Source organism: Panthera pardus, unplaced genomic scaffold (genome assembly GCF_024362965.1).
Source record: "Panthera pardus isolate Hobbes unplaced genomic scaffold, ASM2436296v1 HiC_scaffold_8, whole genome shotgun sequence".
NCBI classification, from domain to species: domain Eukaryota; kingdom Metazoa; phylum Chordata; class Mammalia; order Carnivora; family Felidae; genus Panthera; species Panthera pardus.
Window position 1 is genome coordinate 138,764,753 of NW_026527013.1, and position 17,499 is coordinate 138,782,251.

Consider the following 17,499-nt stretch of genomic DNA (forward strand, 5'->3'; position numbering starts at 1 on the left):
CCCAAATGTTTTCATCTGTATACCAGCAGGGTGCCTGGAATAAATAAGATATCTGTTTGTTTAGCTTAATTTGGTACTTCTTATGTTTACAATCATTTAATTAATTTATTTAACCTATTTGATACAATGATGCTACATTTACCCTGTGCTAATTTTATATATACTCTAAGGCTATACCCAGATGGCACATAAAATGAAAGTTTATTTTGGGATTACTTACAAAGAGAATGAGACAATTCTCTTACCTTAGACAACAGGTATGGGGAAGATTTTTCTCTTATTTCCTTTTTATTGAGTACTGTCAGTACAATAGGATAAGATTGAGTAGAATTTCAAATTATATAATATTTAACCAAAGTAATTCTCAATTTATTTATACAGCTTAAAGACATTCAGGAAATTATTCATAAAGGTCAGGCAAAAATAATGCACCTTCATTGCTGGGAAAAATTGGAACGGTTGCCTGAATTATCCAGCTACACGGACTATATTTGTTTTTAAAATTGTGTGTTTATCTTCATTCCTCCCTATGTAGTGCCTATTTTAAAAAGGCAAAAACCTAGCGTTGGTTTTCTTAGCTGCAGATTGTTATACCTCTGTGAAATCATTTGTGTTTACCACTGTCTTCAGTCATTTGCTTGCGGGTGTTGATGGTATCTGAATTATTAAAGCATTACTTTTTTATTTGTGTAGAAAAAGTTTTTAGCATACGCTAAATTTCTAGTAATGTTTTGTATTATCTCTTACAAAGATGCGTACTGTTGAAGGTCTAAGGAAGCTTCATGCGTAGAAAAGGTCCCCAGATCTTTCTTCTTGTTCCCAAATGTAAACTTCTGGAGACCCACAGAGTGTGAAAGGCATGGGAGTGTGTGTGCCCAGGGCAGTTTGTTAGCTGTGTGCAGGAAGTTACGGAGGCATTAAGCCATGAAAAGGATCAATTGTTTTTGTGAAAAATCCTCAAGACATGCCCTGAATTCAAAGAATCAAGTTCATTAAAATCATAAATTATCGATTAATCTTTTTTTGTTGTTTTTATTTTTGCTGAAATGTCCTTGCTGGTCAGTGGCGTTTTAAAGACAAAAATAAACAATATGATTAAAATCAGAGCATACTAGGATTGTTTTCTTGTTATATCCTAAGCACGGCTAGGTCTCCCATAAAGAATTTGGTACATTGGGCATTAAAGGGCAGCGTTATAGGAGGGGCTCATAAAATTACATTGGTTCCTGTTCAGTGTGCCAGGGAGCTGGGGTGGTCTGTCAGCCTTGGAGGAGAGATGGATAGGCAGTGCCCACAGGGCATCACAATACCCAGCACACAGGCTGCAGCTGACAGACAGGGCTCAGTGGGAGATGGGAAAGCTGTGTCAGGGCCATGGTGTTGCCATCAGTTTCCCTGTGTGGCCCACCGCCAGCAATCGCCAGACACTTCTGAGCAGGAGGGAACAGTGCATCCTACGGCCACTGGCATAACTAGGGATGTTCAAGTGGACAGTGAGTGCACAAAGTCTCAAGGAGTCTGGCTGGGATGTCCTTGGGAAATGTCCAGCTTCTTGTCCTACTAATGCTCCTTGCTCTGATACCAGAGAGGCTTCTGGGAATTGCATCCTCAAAAGAAGTATTCCTTTCATGTAAATACTATGTGAAGCAAACATTCAATTAGTGGAAGGTACATAGATACCATTTAAAATTGAAGGAGGGGGGCGCCTGGGTGGCTCAGTTGGGTAAGCAGCCTACTTCAGCTCAGGTCATGATCTCGTGGTTCATGCGCTTGAGCCCTGCGCCAGGCTCTGTGCTGACAGCTCAGAGCCTGGAGCCTGCTTTGGATTCTGTGACTCCCTCTCTCTCTGCCTCTCCCCCACTCACACTCTGTCTCTGTCTCTCAAAAATGAATAAACATTAAAAAAATTATAAAGGGGCGCCTGGGTGGCTCAGTCGGTTAAGTGTCCGACTTCAGCTCAGGTTACAATCTCGCGGTCCGTGAGTTCAAGCTCCGCGTCGGGCTCTGGGCTGATGGCTCAGAGCCTGGAGCCTGCTTCCGATTCTGTGTCTCCCTCTCTCTCTGACCCTCCCCTGTTCATGCTCGCTCTCTCTCTGTCTCAAAAATAAATAAACGTTAAAAAAATTTTTTTAAATAAATAAAAATTAAAAAAATTATAAAATTGAAGTAGGGAATGCCTGGGTGACTCTTGAGTTAGGCTCAGGTCATCATCTTAGGGTCATGAGATAGAGCCCCACGTCGGGCTTCATGCTGAGCATTAAGTCTGCTTAAGATTCTCTCTCTCTCTCTCTCTCTGCCTGTCTCCCCCACTCTCACTTTCTCTGTCTCTCTCTAAAATAAGAAAATAAAAAGTAAAAAGATTAAAGGAGTTGACTGTTTCTGTAAGGTGGGGTTTGTTTTTTTTTTCTTTTTTGAGGTTAAAGGTAGTTTAAAATAATTAGTACTTCAATAATTACAGTTTTCTTGTCAATGAACTTGAATGTGTTAAAGAACTTTAGGCATTATGCTGCTAGTTTGTGACCTCCTTGAAGAGGCCCTATTTTTTTTTTAACTATGCATCTTTAGTGCATGGAGTTTAATATAAAGCCACTAACTGTTAAATTAATTGCATATGCCATTCCATTTTGGCATCATTCTGATGGAATGAGGCATTCCACAGAATTGAATTTTTTAAGTAACTAATATATATCCTTCAAAGCAAAATATTTATTAAAAAACTTTCCCAGTTTATCATAAAAATCTTTCTAAAATATAAATTGGTTTTCCACTTTGTTAAAAATATCCTTAATGCAATATAACTTTTTCAGTGACGCCTGTATCCCAGTATTCTCATCTGTAATAATTCCTTAAGACAGTATTGAAGAATGAATGTCATTTTTCATGTCATTGAATAGTCCACAACTATTCTTGAGGTTGTCTTTTTATTTGTAATCATTGTTCAGTCAACTTCTTCAACCATCTGCTGTCACCTTTTGATGCTGTTTGAATTTCTTGCCTCAGATTTTCTCCTTCACCTTACACAGTTTCCTCTATTAGATGTATTACTGTGGGATACTCTGTGTGACTCTTACTTCTGGATTCGTGACAGTTGTATATATTCTGAGGATGTCAGAATCTAAACTCTGGGTATTGCTAATGGTATATGGGAAGAAATTTATGTACTCATTTGCTTCAAAGCTATTTCTGTGACTATTCAGCTTTTGAAATGAGTTGTTTTCAGTTTAATTAAACTAAAATTTGTATATTATTGATTGCTTTGCCTTTGAATCTTTTCAGCTAGATTGAGGATGTTATTGAGTAAAACTGACAATATACGCACAGGGGGGAAAATGTTGAACTCGCCTTGTATTGAAATTCAACGAACATATTCTCGAAAAGGCCTTTGTGTACAATGACTCACCACACCCTATTTGTTGGCAAATTAAGTTTGTTGTTTTACACAGAAAATAATGAATCGGTGAAATTGCTGAAATGAAAAAGCAATAGCAGAATGAAGTCTAAGTGAAATATAAATGTGTAATAAATAAATATATAATTACCTATAATATATGTATAATTACACATCTAACATATTAATTATAAATTAATATAATATATATGGACTAATAGCCATATGTGCTTTATCCCAAACACATGTCAGTATAATTATTATGCCTATTCTGTAGGCCTGGGAAGTGAGACTTAGAAACATTAGCTTGCTTACAGAGATAGTAAGCAATACAAGAGCCATTTTAAACAGTGTAATGGGTACTATCTTACATGGAGAATAAAAGAAAAGAGAGAAAACTCCTGCCTTAGCAATGTATTAAATAACCTTTATTCGTTTTAGAAAATAATCTGTAAATGAGTTCAGCTTACTTCCCAGATGAAAGCATTATTGCCTATATCAATATATCGTCTTATCCTTTACACACTCAAAGGAATTAATTAATTTGAGTGTACCTACCGCACCAGTATAGGAGGACCTTATTTATCAGAGGAACCTTATTTATCAGAGGGGGCTAATGATTCTTCCAAAGATCCACAGTCAAGAAGTTTTACAGCCAGGAGTTACATTCCAAGTTCTTCTGGCCCCATCCCTAGTTCCAGTTTCTTTTCGCCATGATATGTATCCTTTCGGAGTATCACAAATGAAAACCAGCTTTTTGTTTTGGGAGAGGCACCCTTGACTGAAAAAGTTGAGGCATTGTAGGAGGCAAGTAGCTATAAACTACATAATATGAATATCAAATCTTTAATGGCATGTTAGTACTACATGTTAAAGACACAGATCAATGAACAGTTAGCTCTTGCCTTTTCTTTCTGTAATCTATATTCAGCCAGTATGACCATTTAAAGAATAAATATGGAAGAAGACAAAAGTATTGTTTTCCATCCAAAGTTTACCATGTTTATACTTTAAATTTTTTTTTTAATGTTTATTTATTTTTGAGACAGAGAGAGACAGAGCATGAACGGGGGAGGGTCAGAGAGAGGGAGACACAGAATCCGAAACAGGCTCCAGGCTCTGAGCTGTCAGCACAGAGCCCGACGTGGGGCTCGAACTCACGGACCGCGAGATCATGACCTGAGCCGAAGTCGGCCGCTTAACCGACTGAGCCACCCAGGCGCCCCACCATGTTTATACTTTAAACTTGGAGTGGCACTTACAGCATTTTCTTTATAATCATAGATCTGCTCAGTTCCATTGTTTTGTTTTTTTTATTGCAAAAATCAAGACATCGAGAAAATAACATTCCCTTGAACACAAAATGAGCATTATGAGATTTTATTTCCAAGGTTAAATCAATATGTCTTTGGCTAGATAGTGAGAGATGACCAATTAAACATTTTCCACCAAAAAATATTTGCCTTTAGTGAAATTAATGGCAAAAGTTATGAACTTCACAAAGGCGTGAAGTCACTTAGATGTTTAAAAGTATATTAAAGAAAACATAAGTCTTATTTCAATATGTTAAGTCTTCATGATATATCATCTATAAACGTAAGGCCTACATCCCGTCATAAAAAAAAACACCTTTTCTTTTCCCTTGAGGTGCAAAGGTGCTACCCTTGGTCTGTTGTAGGATGTTCTTTTTCATTTAACCACCACTATTATCACATTAGACACCACAGGAGTATGTTAATTATCTTGAGGTGTCCCAGTGGCCCAGTAACTTCAGGGCAGAATGCCAGTGGAGGTCTGGTTGCAATCCAGGTTGAAAACACTGCATTAACTTGTTCAGTCTCTTGACATCTTCACAAATGGAAAGGTAAACCTGGAGAGAAAGCATATTTGTTCCAATGGAGTTAACTATTCCAAAATAAATAACATCCAACCCCTAGCTGACTATGATTGTGTATAAAAAGTAATTAATGAGATGTATTCTCCAAGGCTATTAATTATGTACTAACAGGAATGCTTTTTAGATACTGTTCCTCTGAGTGCAATAAACCTGGGTCATCCAGGCAACCTAATGAGCATCTGCCACTGCAGAGAACTTTCAAATTTCAGGCAAAAGTTGGAAAAAGTTGTTTCGAGGGTGGCCTGGTAAGACCCAGTACTGTCGTTGGTAGGATAGTTCACCAGTGCAAGATATGAAGATAGGTGTGTTGTAATTGATGGTCGAACTCACTCCTCTTTTCTTAGACTTTGGTGGTTCACAGAATGAGCGTCAAGGAGACACCAAGTTCTGTGGAGAATGCGCATGAGAAAGAGAAGAGAGTACAGGGGGAATGCAAAGTTTGCAAAGAGTAGAAGCAGGGAGCAGGGAGCAGGGGGAGGGGCACAAAAGTATCAAGCAGAAGAAAGTGTAGCAAATAAAATGATTCTGCTAGCCAGATAGAACATCCCTACATTGTGCCAGTCAATTGAGCCAATAGGATTTCAGCAGTTTCCACTCACTTCAAATAAATTCTACAACAGAGCAAAATAAGAAGATGCATATTAATTATCACTTGATAGCTAGTGACAATGAGACATCTATACCAAAAAAGCAATAGATGTCATCATTTTTATACAGCTATGAACAAAATCAGTGACTAATATAGGTAAGTGCTTGTTAATTGAAAGCGAACTAATTAAGGATGTCATCAAAGCATTTAATTACTGGGGCACCTGGGTGGCCCAGTCGGTTAAGTGTCCAGATTTGGCTCAGGTCATGCACTCCCTCTCGCGGCCCATGAGTTCGAGCCCCACTTGGGGCCGTGTGTTGACAGCTCAGAGCCTGGAGCCTGCTTCAGATTCTGTTTCCCTCTCTCTCTGCCCCTCTCCCATTTGCGCTTGTTCTCTCTCTCTCTTTCAAAAAATATACATTAAAAATGTCTTAAAGCATTTAATTCCTTACAATTGCTAGTGGGGAAGGTGGTTCTAAAATGAACTTCTTTAAAAATGTAAACAGTATGAACTTCTAAATAATGATCTTATACTTCCTTAAGTCTTCTGAAACAAGGAAAATATAAATATTGTGAAACCTTTGCTTTTAAAAATGTATTCATTTTGGAATGTAGCTAAAAAATTAGATGATAGTCTCTTTAAGTTTAATTGAAATTAAGTATGTTTTTTGTTCACATTGTTCTTATAGGACTCAGTTCAACATTTGAATATAGGGAATTGTATATTCCATCTGCACTGAGGATCTATACTTATCTTTAAGACTAAAGAATACTTTAGGTTAAGAACCAGACAACAACAGTAAACAAATGAATAATTTTGTAACTGAATTGAACTTACGCCATGTGTATGATATAAACATCACAGTGTTTTTTTTTTTAATTTTTCTTCACTGTTGACAAAAAAAACCTAAATACTGGAAAAATTAATCCAACAAATGAAATGAGGGGCACCTGGGTGGCTCAGTCGGTTAAGCGGCCGACTTCAGCTCAGGTCACGATCTCGTGGTCCGTGAGTTCGAGCCCCGCCTCGGGCTCTGAGCTGATGGCTCAGAGCCTGGAGCCTGCTTCCGATTCTGTGTCTCCCTCTCTCTCTGCCCCTCCCCCGTTCATACTCTGTCTCTCTCTGTCTCAAAAATAAATAAAAGTTAAAAAAAATTAAAAAAAAAATGAAATGAAATGAGTTGATGTAAGTAAGCACGTGCTTTACAAAGAGTTCAAAATGGCTGACCTATCCTTTGTTGCAGGATACTTGATTGCACACAGGAGATACTTATTTTCATTTTACAATTGTAGGTATACAAACAAAGACATTTGACTTGTCCGGAATCAGGATTCCAAAGGAGAGTCTAGATTTCTGACCCTAAGAGTTAGTGAAAAGAGGCACCAAATATTGACGTATGTTTATAGTTTAAGTCGGATGGGTCCACCATGTTCTCCCTGATTTCTTTTTGAAAGCCAAGTGGGCTTAATGAACAATAGCATGTGGTTTAGTAAGCTTATAAAATATATTGGCAAATTGAAAGTGAATCACTAAAAAAATTGAGAAAATACCAGTCTGCTTGTTAAAATGAGTACGTTTCTTATGAATAAAAGTTTTCTTTTTCTGGACCAATAAAAGGCAGTCTAAAAAAGCATGACACAAATGAATTTTCTGTCAGTACCCTGGAAAGAAGACAAGAGAATTTTTTGGCCTTGCCCAGACATAACTGCATAATCAATCAATTTTGACATGTGATCCACACACATTTCAGGATTAGATTGCCAGCTCATAAAGTTGCCAGGTTTTCCTGCTTAATAGATAGATACATAAGTTTGGACCTAATTTTATCTAAGCAAAAAGTATTGTTTTAGAAATAAGGCACAAATTAAAACAAGTGCTGTTTCAAAATTTACCCCAAATAGATGATCTAATCAGTCTGATCATGACAGCCAATAAGATGATGTGAGTTTGTTACGATGTCTATTTTGCTGTGGCTCTTGCGTTTAATTTTCTTGGGAACGGAAGTGCTCAGCCATATGTAGACTTGGCTATGATTTCCTAAACTTAAGTTAAAAATGCTAGCTACTGCATGCAGTATCTTGTGAATAAGGAGGAGCTTTTATTGTAAAATCCAAAATAAGAAACTTGAAACTCAAAGTTTTTCTTTACCCCATCTTCAAAACATATCTATATATTTGTCTCTAATCCATTTGCCTGTAAAGTCAGGGATATTCCTTTAGAAATACACGTTCACTTTAACATTTTAAAATATTTAGCTAATACAAACCGCTAAAATACACAGAAAGCATTAGAACATATTTTAAAAAGGTAAAAAAAATCACTCCCAATGGCACCACACGTAGAGATTTGCATTTCTGGATATGTAATATATTTAAAATTGTATCATAACTGTTGATAATGCTTTATATCACGTGGATTTCTCCACATATGTATTTTTGAGACACAATTTTAATGAATCCACATTATTTTATATTATGAATAGAACATTATTTAAACTTCCCCCACTTTTTGCACATTAACATATTTTACAATTGTTCCTGGTGACTTAAACGATTGTAAGTATCTTGCTTTATGAAACTTAGTTTTCATCTCTGATAATATGAAATATTTCCTTGACAAGGAATATATTGTCCCAAAGGCTATGAAGCATTTTATGACTCTTGTTAACTCTTACTAGCTTACTTCTCAGAGAGTTCATACTAGTTCGTACTTCTACCTGTAGGTTAAGCAACATTTCAAGATCTTTGGGGCATTATTCAATATTTTAAAAGTAATAATAATAATAGTAATAGCAATATTTGGTAACTGGAAAAAAATACTATCTCAGCGTCATTTTAATTTGTTTGATACCCACTAAAATCTAACAGTTTATAGGTTTATTAATTAATTATGTCTGCATTTTTAAATTTTGTCTGCTCATATATTTGCCTTTATTGATTTGGAAGAATTCTCTGTGTTTGGAATATATCATTATATTTGTTTGATGCATTTTAGCAGCTCCCAATAGCTTAACATTTGTAATTTTCAATTCACTAAACATTTTTCTGTACAAGTTTTGAATGTTAGGTGATCAAAGCTATAAGTATTTCCTTATGATTTCTTTTGTTTGTGTATAGAAAGGCCCCTCCCATCTGGCAATAAATTAAACATTCATTTATATTTTTTCCTATAGTTTTTGTACATCTTTTTTTATCAGTCATTTTAATCCACTTGGACTTTATTTTGATGTATGTATGAAGTGTGATTTAACTTTTTTTCCCCAAATAACCAGTGTTCCCAATATTGGTTGAACTTTATACTTTCCTTATGTGACTGTGATGTTTTCCCTTGTCATGGATTAAACTGGTATCTATACTCAGTCCAGTTTTAGTGCTATATGCTTTGTTCCATTGATCTGCCTGTCAGTTTACCTTTTAGTAACTGGTTAACCAAGCCCCCATTATTTCACTCTTTTTCCAAACTTTCTTATCTAGTACTATTCTACATTAAGATTTCTACATGAACTTTAGGATAATTTTGCCAGTTGAAAACATCCCATTGAAATCTGACCTATTCATTGATATGGAAAGAACTGATATCTTCCCCATATTGTAGTGTTCCCATTCAAGGATAGGGGTGGGTCTTTTTATTTATTTACATTTTCTTGTATATTAATAATAGTTTGTATTTTGTTTATTTGTGCACTTATTGATGTTTTATGATTTTCACAGTAAATGTTAATGGAATCCCTTTATATCCTCTAACTGGTTGTTTTAGTGCACCAGTTGCCCGAACTTCCCAAGTGATCCTAATCATAGAGCTACACAACAGACATCTTTTCTGCACTCCTGATTTCAGGGAAAGTGCATAGATATAATGCTTCCCAACAGAAACGTTAGTTAGGTTGGTAAATAATGGCACACTATTATAATATGGATACTATAACGGTATAATAACATAATAATACGTAATGTATATCATATAATAATATATAACGTAATGAGTGGAACATTATTTTTGTAATTTGATGAATTCCATGTTTTCTACCCATTTTCATCGGCTTCACAGATTTTGCTCTCTCTCCACTCTTAATATTATTTTTTGCTCTTCTTCTAATAGTTATTTTACACGTTGCTATTTCTATTTCTGCTGCCATTATCATGATTTTACCAACAATTAGGCTTTCTCTTGCAGTAGAATAAATTCACTCTTACATTATAGCAATGAATTTGTGCCATTTTAGTGTTATCTGGTGTTGAAGAAGGTTGATGGGGGGAAATGTGGTAGTCTCCTACAGACTTGATGTTATATGTGAAGCTCACACTAGCTTAATGGGAACTTTTCATTCCTCATATCATTTAAGCCTAGGGAATAAATTTTCTGAAGTTAAATCAGCTTTTAATTTTAATATCCAATAGCAGCGAATTCTTCAAGTGAACTGTTACAATGCTATGAAATCGTATTTGTTAACTTGAGAGGGTACCAGCGATTTGTCATTATGTGGAAAAAGTGGGGCACCCAATAATGAAATAGTGTAATTCAATTTGTGTAAAGTGTAAATTTTCTATATTTGCATAATGGTAAAGAATGGTTATGTTTAGGAGACAAGATTATAGATTATTTTTACAATTATTTATGCTTATCTTTATTTTTTCTAACTTACCTGAAACAGGAATGCATTATTGCCCGTGTGATAAAGGTCAAAATTATTAAAATGTTTTTAACAGAAAATACCTCAACTTTAGGAATATAGACAAATCACATTAGGTTAAACTCATCTAAGTATAAGAAGAAACACTGGCTACTTTTCCACGACAAGCCTGCGAATATTTTCTTTCATTGAAAAGTTTTGAGTAGGTTTGGTGGACATATTCTCAATATACAAATCCTCTCTGTGAAAGCATACACCATCCTCAGTGTTAAGAGACAACAAAAATCTAACTGCTCACCTCCAGACTCTTACTCCTGTGAGGACTATGTATTTAATTGGATGTCTAGTAAAACAAGCATATGGAAGAAATAGCTCCCTTTCTTCTTTTACATTATCAATATGTTTAGTATTTCCACCTCCTTTGAGAATTTACCATTTGATTTTTTTTGTTCATAAAGTGCCTCAGGTATCTACATTTTTCATCTTTTTAACTTTATCCTTAAATAAAGAGGTCACCTGGACTCTAGAAACATCTCTTTCCATCTCTTTAGCAATCTGATTTCGTGTGCCATCCTATTTGGCAATAAATTGCAATTTAACTTTTGAGACTGTAAAAAGTACTTTTATTTTTAAGCCTTTGCAGAGGAGAGAAACCAATGAAACTCTTCTTCTAACACTAAAAAGCAGCTGAGATAGAAAAACAAGTAACTTAGGAGGGAAATAATATGCATGTGTTTTTAAAAGCAGTATGTTTTTAGGGAGTCTGGTTACATCTGAAGTGATTAACAGTAAATATAATGTTTGCATTGTAACTATCTTAAGCCTATTTTCTGAATTATCATAATTAACTAAATTATGTTTCACAAATGTGTCTGCATATATACCAAGTAAAAATTTATATTCCAGAGAGGTAACTACAGGCTATGTTAGGACACAGTTTGACAGCAAACTAATTCTTCACATACAATGATGGGAATTTCCATAGAAAAAAGTCTGCCTGCCATGTGTGGTCTTATAGACTCTATATTATACTCGTGGGCAGGTTGAATTCTACCTGGAAACTTTGCCTTAGCTAGCTAAACAAGGTTTTGGGTGAGATCCCTTGGGTCGTAAACTCAGCTTTCTTATCAACCCGAAGAAGCCATTTGCAATAGAGCATCGGCACAAATAAAGGATTTTCTATAGCCAGGTGATGTGCTCACAGGTGTTCTTCAGTCAAAAGCTGATTCTCTGCTTACAAGAACTCATATTTCTGATTTAATTTGTTTGTTCTCTGAGAGAGGTCTTTTATTACTTTATTTTCAATAAGAAATGGTTATGACTGCTATAACTATCAACTTGTTTTCCCCCTGCCACTTCAGTCTTCTGCGTGTCTGACAGCCAAAGAGTGTAGTGGATGATTACTGCTCTGACGACACTAGGTTGTCCCTAGGGGTTCCAAGTCCTTCTGCAAGTGGCCACCAGCTACTTACCTTTCTTCACCTGCCTACCCCCAACCTCTTTCACTTCAATTCAATTTATTTATCTACTTCTTTAATATTCTTCTTTAACATTTAAAAAAATATACTAAATATATGCAATACTTTTTGATCAATTCAACAGACCATCTCCTTTCATTTTGCAAAAGAAATTGAGGTAAGAGGAGACAGTGGGATGAGAACAAAAAGTGTGAAAATGGATGTGAGCCTTGTATCATGGTGAGCTGTCACCAAGAATAAGTCCCCAGTGTCCTATATGCAGGTCACAGGAGACCCCAACTGGCATTTCAAACCTTTGGTACCACAATTTGCCACTTCTTGGTGCCCATGTTTTTCCTCCACTTGGAACATTTCTGATCTTTCTCCCCAAGTCTTTCATTGCCAAGGTGATACTCAAGGGCTTTAAAAATTCATCTCCAATTCTGTTCCTTCTTCTCTGCCTTTCCAGATTTCTGTCATCAGCTAACTCCCTTTTCTCCTCTGCTGAAGTTCTTTGGTGAAATATGCAAGTATCATTTACCCTGGGAAAGTCTGCTTTGAGAAACCTGGTTTTAGAATCCTAGTCTTCAAACATTATCTGTGATTATTTTCTACCTGAAGCTTCTTTTTCAGAGAACCAGTCCATTTCTTCTCCCTGTCATATGTTTGGCCACTTTATAGCATTAAAGTGTGTGTGTGTGTGTGTGTGTGTGTGTGTGTGTGTGTGTGTGGTCAGAGTGCTGCTGCTAGATTATATAGTAGGATGCAGGTGAAATTATTAATCAACATGAAGCAGAGACTTTCTTTAGGGTAAGGGCAAACTCAGAGGCATTTTTATAACTCAAAATATTTATAATACTTTTAGTAGGAAATGAACACCCAGATTTTTCTTGTTTAAAAAAAATAAACTTGAACAACAACAACAAAATGCTAAGTTAATCTATATCTTCCATCTGGTAGACTTTGATTTTCATCATCCGAATGTAAGGAAAAATAAAGGGCACACACACACACACACGTTTACATATTTACATATCTTTAGGTGCTCAACATAGGTAAAGATGGAATATGTTGAAACAAACATTTCAGGTTGCCTGAAATTTCTCCTAATTTTGGTATCAGGGTAAAAGTCCACTTTATGAAGAATATTTTTTCAGAACAGATAGAGTAGCCTTAAAAATTTAGTAATATATATTTTCTTCTATATTGCATGTACAATTCATTCCTGAAATTTCTTTCTTAGTTTTTTCACTACAAAACACTCATGCCAATACAGACCTGGCAAATACTTTTAAATTGAAAGAAACAAAATGTAAAAATGAAAGAAACTGAAATTCACATAAATATAAAAAAACATTCTATATTTCATGATTTTAATTTATTTAAAAATGTGTAAGCATTTTGATAGGTTCATTTCATATAGGATTTACTGGTCTTCAAAGTATATAATACAACAACAAAAAAGTGAACCTAGCTTCTTTTTTCTTGTTCATTGAAGCTATCACATCTCATCTATCAGACCTCTAAGCAGAATTTTAAAAGTGGGGTACTCTCTCACGCCCAAGGACTATGTAATTAGCATATGAATGTGTAACGGATTGTTTGAAGTAACAATTAGGGGAACAATACATAAAGGAACTGAAGAGAGCTACCAACACCTGGGAATCCTGTATTGAATAAAGCTTTCTTAATGTAAGTAATTAAAAACGAAGGACAAATGCTCATTGTGTAGTGATAAAGCCCTACAAGGAAAGCTAAAATCTGCTGATATTTTGCTGTCATCTTTTAGACTGAATCATTAAAACACTTACTGTTTTATTTATTTCAATGGATTACTTGTTAAATGTAGGTTTTGATTTTTTGAAATCTTAAAAATGCATTTATATGTCAAAAATGTCTTATTTTTAAAATATTTATATTTGAAACATGTAATAAATGACAATACATCTTTCCCTTATGGCCAGTGTAAAATTTCAGAGGAAAAAATTTAACTGACTGCCAGGTCAAATCTGGTATAATCAATTCTCTATAATTTATTTGTCCAAATAATTTCTTCAGGTTAATTTCTAGACTACTGTTTTATTCTGTTCCTCTTGAAAGCATACATTCTATTGGGGTCTTTCTCGGGCAAAACACCTTAAGAGAGTAACCAATAACTCAAGATTGTTTGGGACCCTTGATATTGGGAAGTTTCTGGAGTAGGAGACAGGAGCCATGCATTATTGTTTCCATTTTTGCCACTTACTCCCTGTGCAAATCATTTACATTTTTTTGTGAATAAAGTACCTTATCTCCAGGAATTATTATTTCTTTTGTAAACTGTTAAAGTCTCAGTCAAATGGCCTCTGAGGCCCATTCTAACATCTAACTGTATATATTCCTTGATCATGAAGAAACACTTGTTCTCAGAACTTAACCTTAAATGACTACAATTTTATTGGACACTGTATTTGAAAAATAAATTATGAACCTAATATTTACTTTTTAAGTGGTAAAACAAACATATGCATGAATATTAATACTTCTATTTATAATGGCCCAAAAGAATAAACAACCCAAGTATCCTTCAGTTGATGAATGGATAAATAAAATGGGGTATATCCATCGTCAAAACAAAAATTTTACTGGACAAACTTAAACAAGCAAGGGAGACTTTAGTCAAGGCTCTTGCAGTGGAGAGAGAGGCCAGAACCAAGTCAGAACCCAACTTGATGAAATAGAAGGGAAAAGGTTTTTTAATGGCTGATGTTGAGCCCCCAGTGGAACAGCAGAGCAGGATATTAGCAGGAAGCCATAAGCCATTTTGCTCGCCAGCTGGCTTTATCCAAAGGAAAAATAAACTCATATCTTCATGACAGGAGGTAGTTTTTGCACCTTGGAGCAAGGCACCTCACCAAAGTTAAGCTCCTACCCTTTCATAGAAACTGGGTGATAAGGCCCTATTTCCTTTCAGAGAGATGGTTCCCAGGGCGCCTTTGTGGCTCAGTTGGTTAGCATCTTGATTTTGGCTCAGGTCATGATCTCACGGTTCATGAGATGGATCTCTGCCCTGACAGTGCAGAGCCAGTTTGGGATCCTCTCTCATCTCTCTCTCTCTTTCTCTGCCTCTCCTTCACTCTTTTCTTTCAAAACTAAATTAAAAAAAACCAAAAAAACAAAAGAGATGGTTCCATGTCCTTGAGTAGTACATTCTTGGTTGTAAAATTGGTATGTGGCTATTAAAAAAGATTTACATCTCAAAGTGCAGAGAAGGAATTTACAGTTACAAAGTTTTCTAAACTAAATGCTCTAAGAAAAATAGGATCGGGGCCTAGAGTCAGGAAGAAGCCTGTCCAAAGTTTAATCAAGCTGAAGGGAACTTTAAGGCCATCTGGGTCACCACACAATGGAGTACTATTAGGCAATAAGAAAGAATGAAGTACTGATAAATGCTACAACACGGATGAACCTTGAAAACATTAATTATGCTAAATTTAAGAAGTTAGTCACAGGGTGCCTGGGTGGTTCTGTCTGTTGAGCCACCGACTCTTGATTGCGGCTCAGGTCATGCGTGATCCCAGGTTCCTGGAATGAGCCCCGCATTGGGCTCTCTCTGCGCTGAGTGTGGAGCCTGATTGACATTCCGTGGCCACCCCCCTGTCCCCGCCCTGCCACCTCTCTCTCTCCGCCCCCTGCCCCTCCTCCGTCTCAAATAAATAAACAAACAAACACACAAAAAGAAGCCAGTCACAAAAGGCTGTATTGTGTGGTTTTGTTTATATGAAATGTCTAGAATATGCAAATCCATAGAAACAAATTAGATAGTGGTTGCCTAGACCTGTGGGATACGAGGGTGGAATTGGGGGTGTCAGCCGAAGGTTATAGAGGTTCTAATGGGGATGATGAAGATGTTCTAAAATCGTGGTGATGGTTGCACAACTCTGAATACACTGAAAACCACAAAATTGTATACAATGGGTGCATTGTGTGATGTATAAGTTATACTTCAATATAGTTGCTATAAAAATAAATATGTGCTGAAATGTGCTGCCAATAGAATATTTACCTATGTTTATGAACAATAAAAGTTTTAAAACAAATACAAAACCCTTATTTCTTAAAAGTAAGTTTGGGTTTTGAATAATCTATAGATTCAGAATATGTATTTCTGATAGCAAACCTGATTTTTACCTTTTATGAACTAGTCTAAGTAGTTATTAATTACCATGGTGTATTAATCAGAGAGTATATAACATGGACAAGAGGAAAATAATTTCTTCAGTGCCCTTAGATATTTGCATTCCTGAAATTGAAATTGTCAATAAAGAGAAAACAACTGTGTAGCAAGAAAAAGAAGAAATAGGGTTCTTTTCTCAAATGGTGAGAAAGATTATAGCATACCTATATGTATGGTATGTGTGCATATATATATAGCATATATTTTTTTTTTTGAGTGCAAGCATGGCTCCTGGCAAAATTATGAATTATGCATAGTGACACCTTGGCTTCCACCCATTTTCTTTTCTATACCTCTTGCCACATGTTCTTGATCTATAATTACTCTCTCTGAGTCATGAGGCACCCACTTTTATGATGCCTAAACTTCCTACTGTATTACCTCACTCGGACATCTAGGTTTTTCCAAGAGACAAAGTCATGGACAGGGTCAAACACAGCCTTTTTTCCAGCCAACATACATACATTTAAATTCTCATTTACTCAAGGCAGCTAATTTCATTTTTCGGCAGAAAGGAAGCAAATTTTGAAAACATGATAACCTCTGGGTCTCCCAGATGCATTGATGGACCAGACTTGGTTTGTAAACCTGAAAGTATCTCTAATCAACAGGATCTTAGATATTGACTAAGGGAATAGTAAGAAAAATTTGGAGGTAGGACAAACTATTCTCTCTGATCCATCTTTCTTTGGGATGAACACCTCTAGGTTGCTCCTGCTTTACCCAGAATGTTTGCTTTGTTGCTGCCTGAACTTCGGCATTTTTTAAATGTGCCCCCTAAAATTTATACTAACTACTAGAACAGGAACAACAGAGACTATAATTATGGAGGTCAGAATTGAGAGGAATCATTGGGAAGGTGCCATGGGAAGGATTAATTGAGGACCATCTATGGGATAAAAGATTTGGGCATCTGATATATTTTCATTTGGACCACATATTTTTCTACACATTGATCAACTGATTTTTCTTGGTTGTAGATTGGGCTTATGGATACTACAGACAACAAAGGAAACTTGTTGAAGAGATTGGCTGGTCCTATACAGGTAAACATTTCATTATGTAATGAGATTCAACAGAAAATTCTGTTGTTTTTGTATCTGTTTTCATATGTAAAAGAAAACTTTGTAATTCAACACGTCATTTTTACTTAGCTTCATGGATTAATTAATAAAAATGTATCATAGGCAAAATGATTTCTGGTAGACCTTCCGGTAGAAAATTTGGTAGCGTAGAGCATATTGGTATCAGACACAGCTGGATTTGAATCCCAAGTCGACACCAGTTATATACTTCCTTGGGAAACATACATAACCTACCT

At 35.8% G+C, this 17,499-nt stretch overlaps 1 protein-coding gene across 4 annotated transcripts in view; it reads left to right on the forward strand.

Moving 5' to 3' along the window:
- PTPRZ1 (protein tyrosine phosphatase receptor type Z1) overlaps positions 1–17,499 on the forward strand; it is a 183,631-nt gene that overhangs the window by 37,623 nt on the left and 128,509 nt on the right. For all 4 annotated transcript variants that reach the window (XM_019452563.2, XM_019452564.2, XM_019452566.2 and 1 more), the window contains exon 2: positions 17,159–17,224. In XM_019452563.2, coding sequence (XP_019308108.2) covers positions 17,159–17,224 — 66 coding nt within the window. The remainder of the gene's footprint in view (positions 1–17,158; positions 17,225–17,499) is intronic.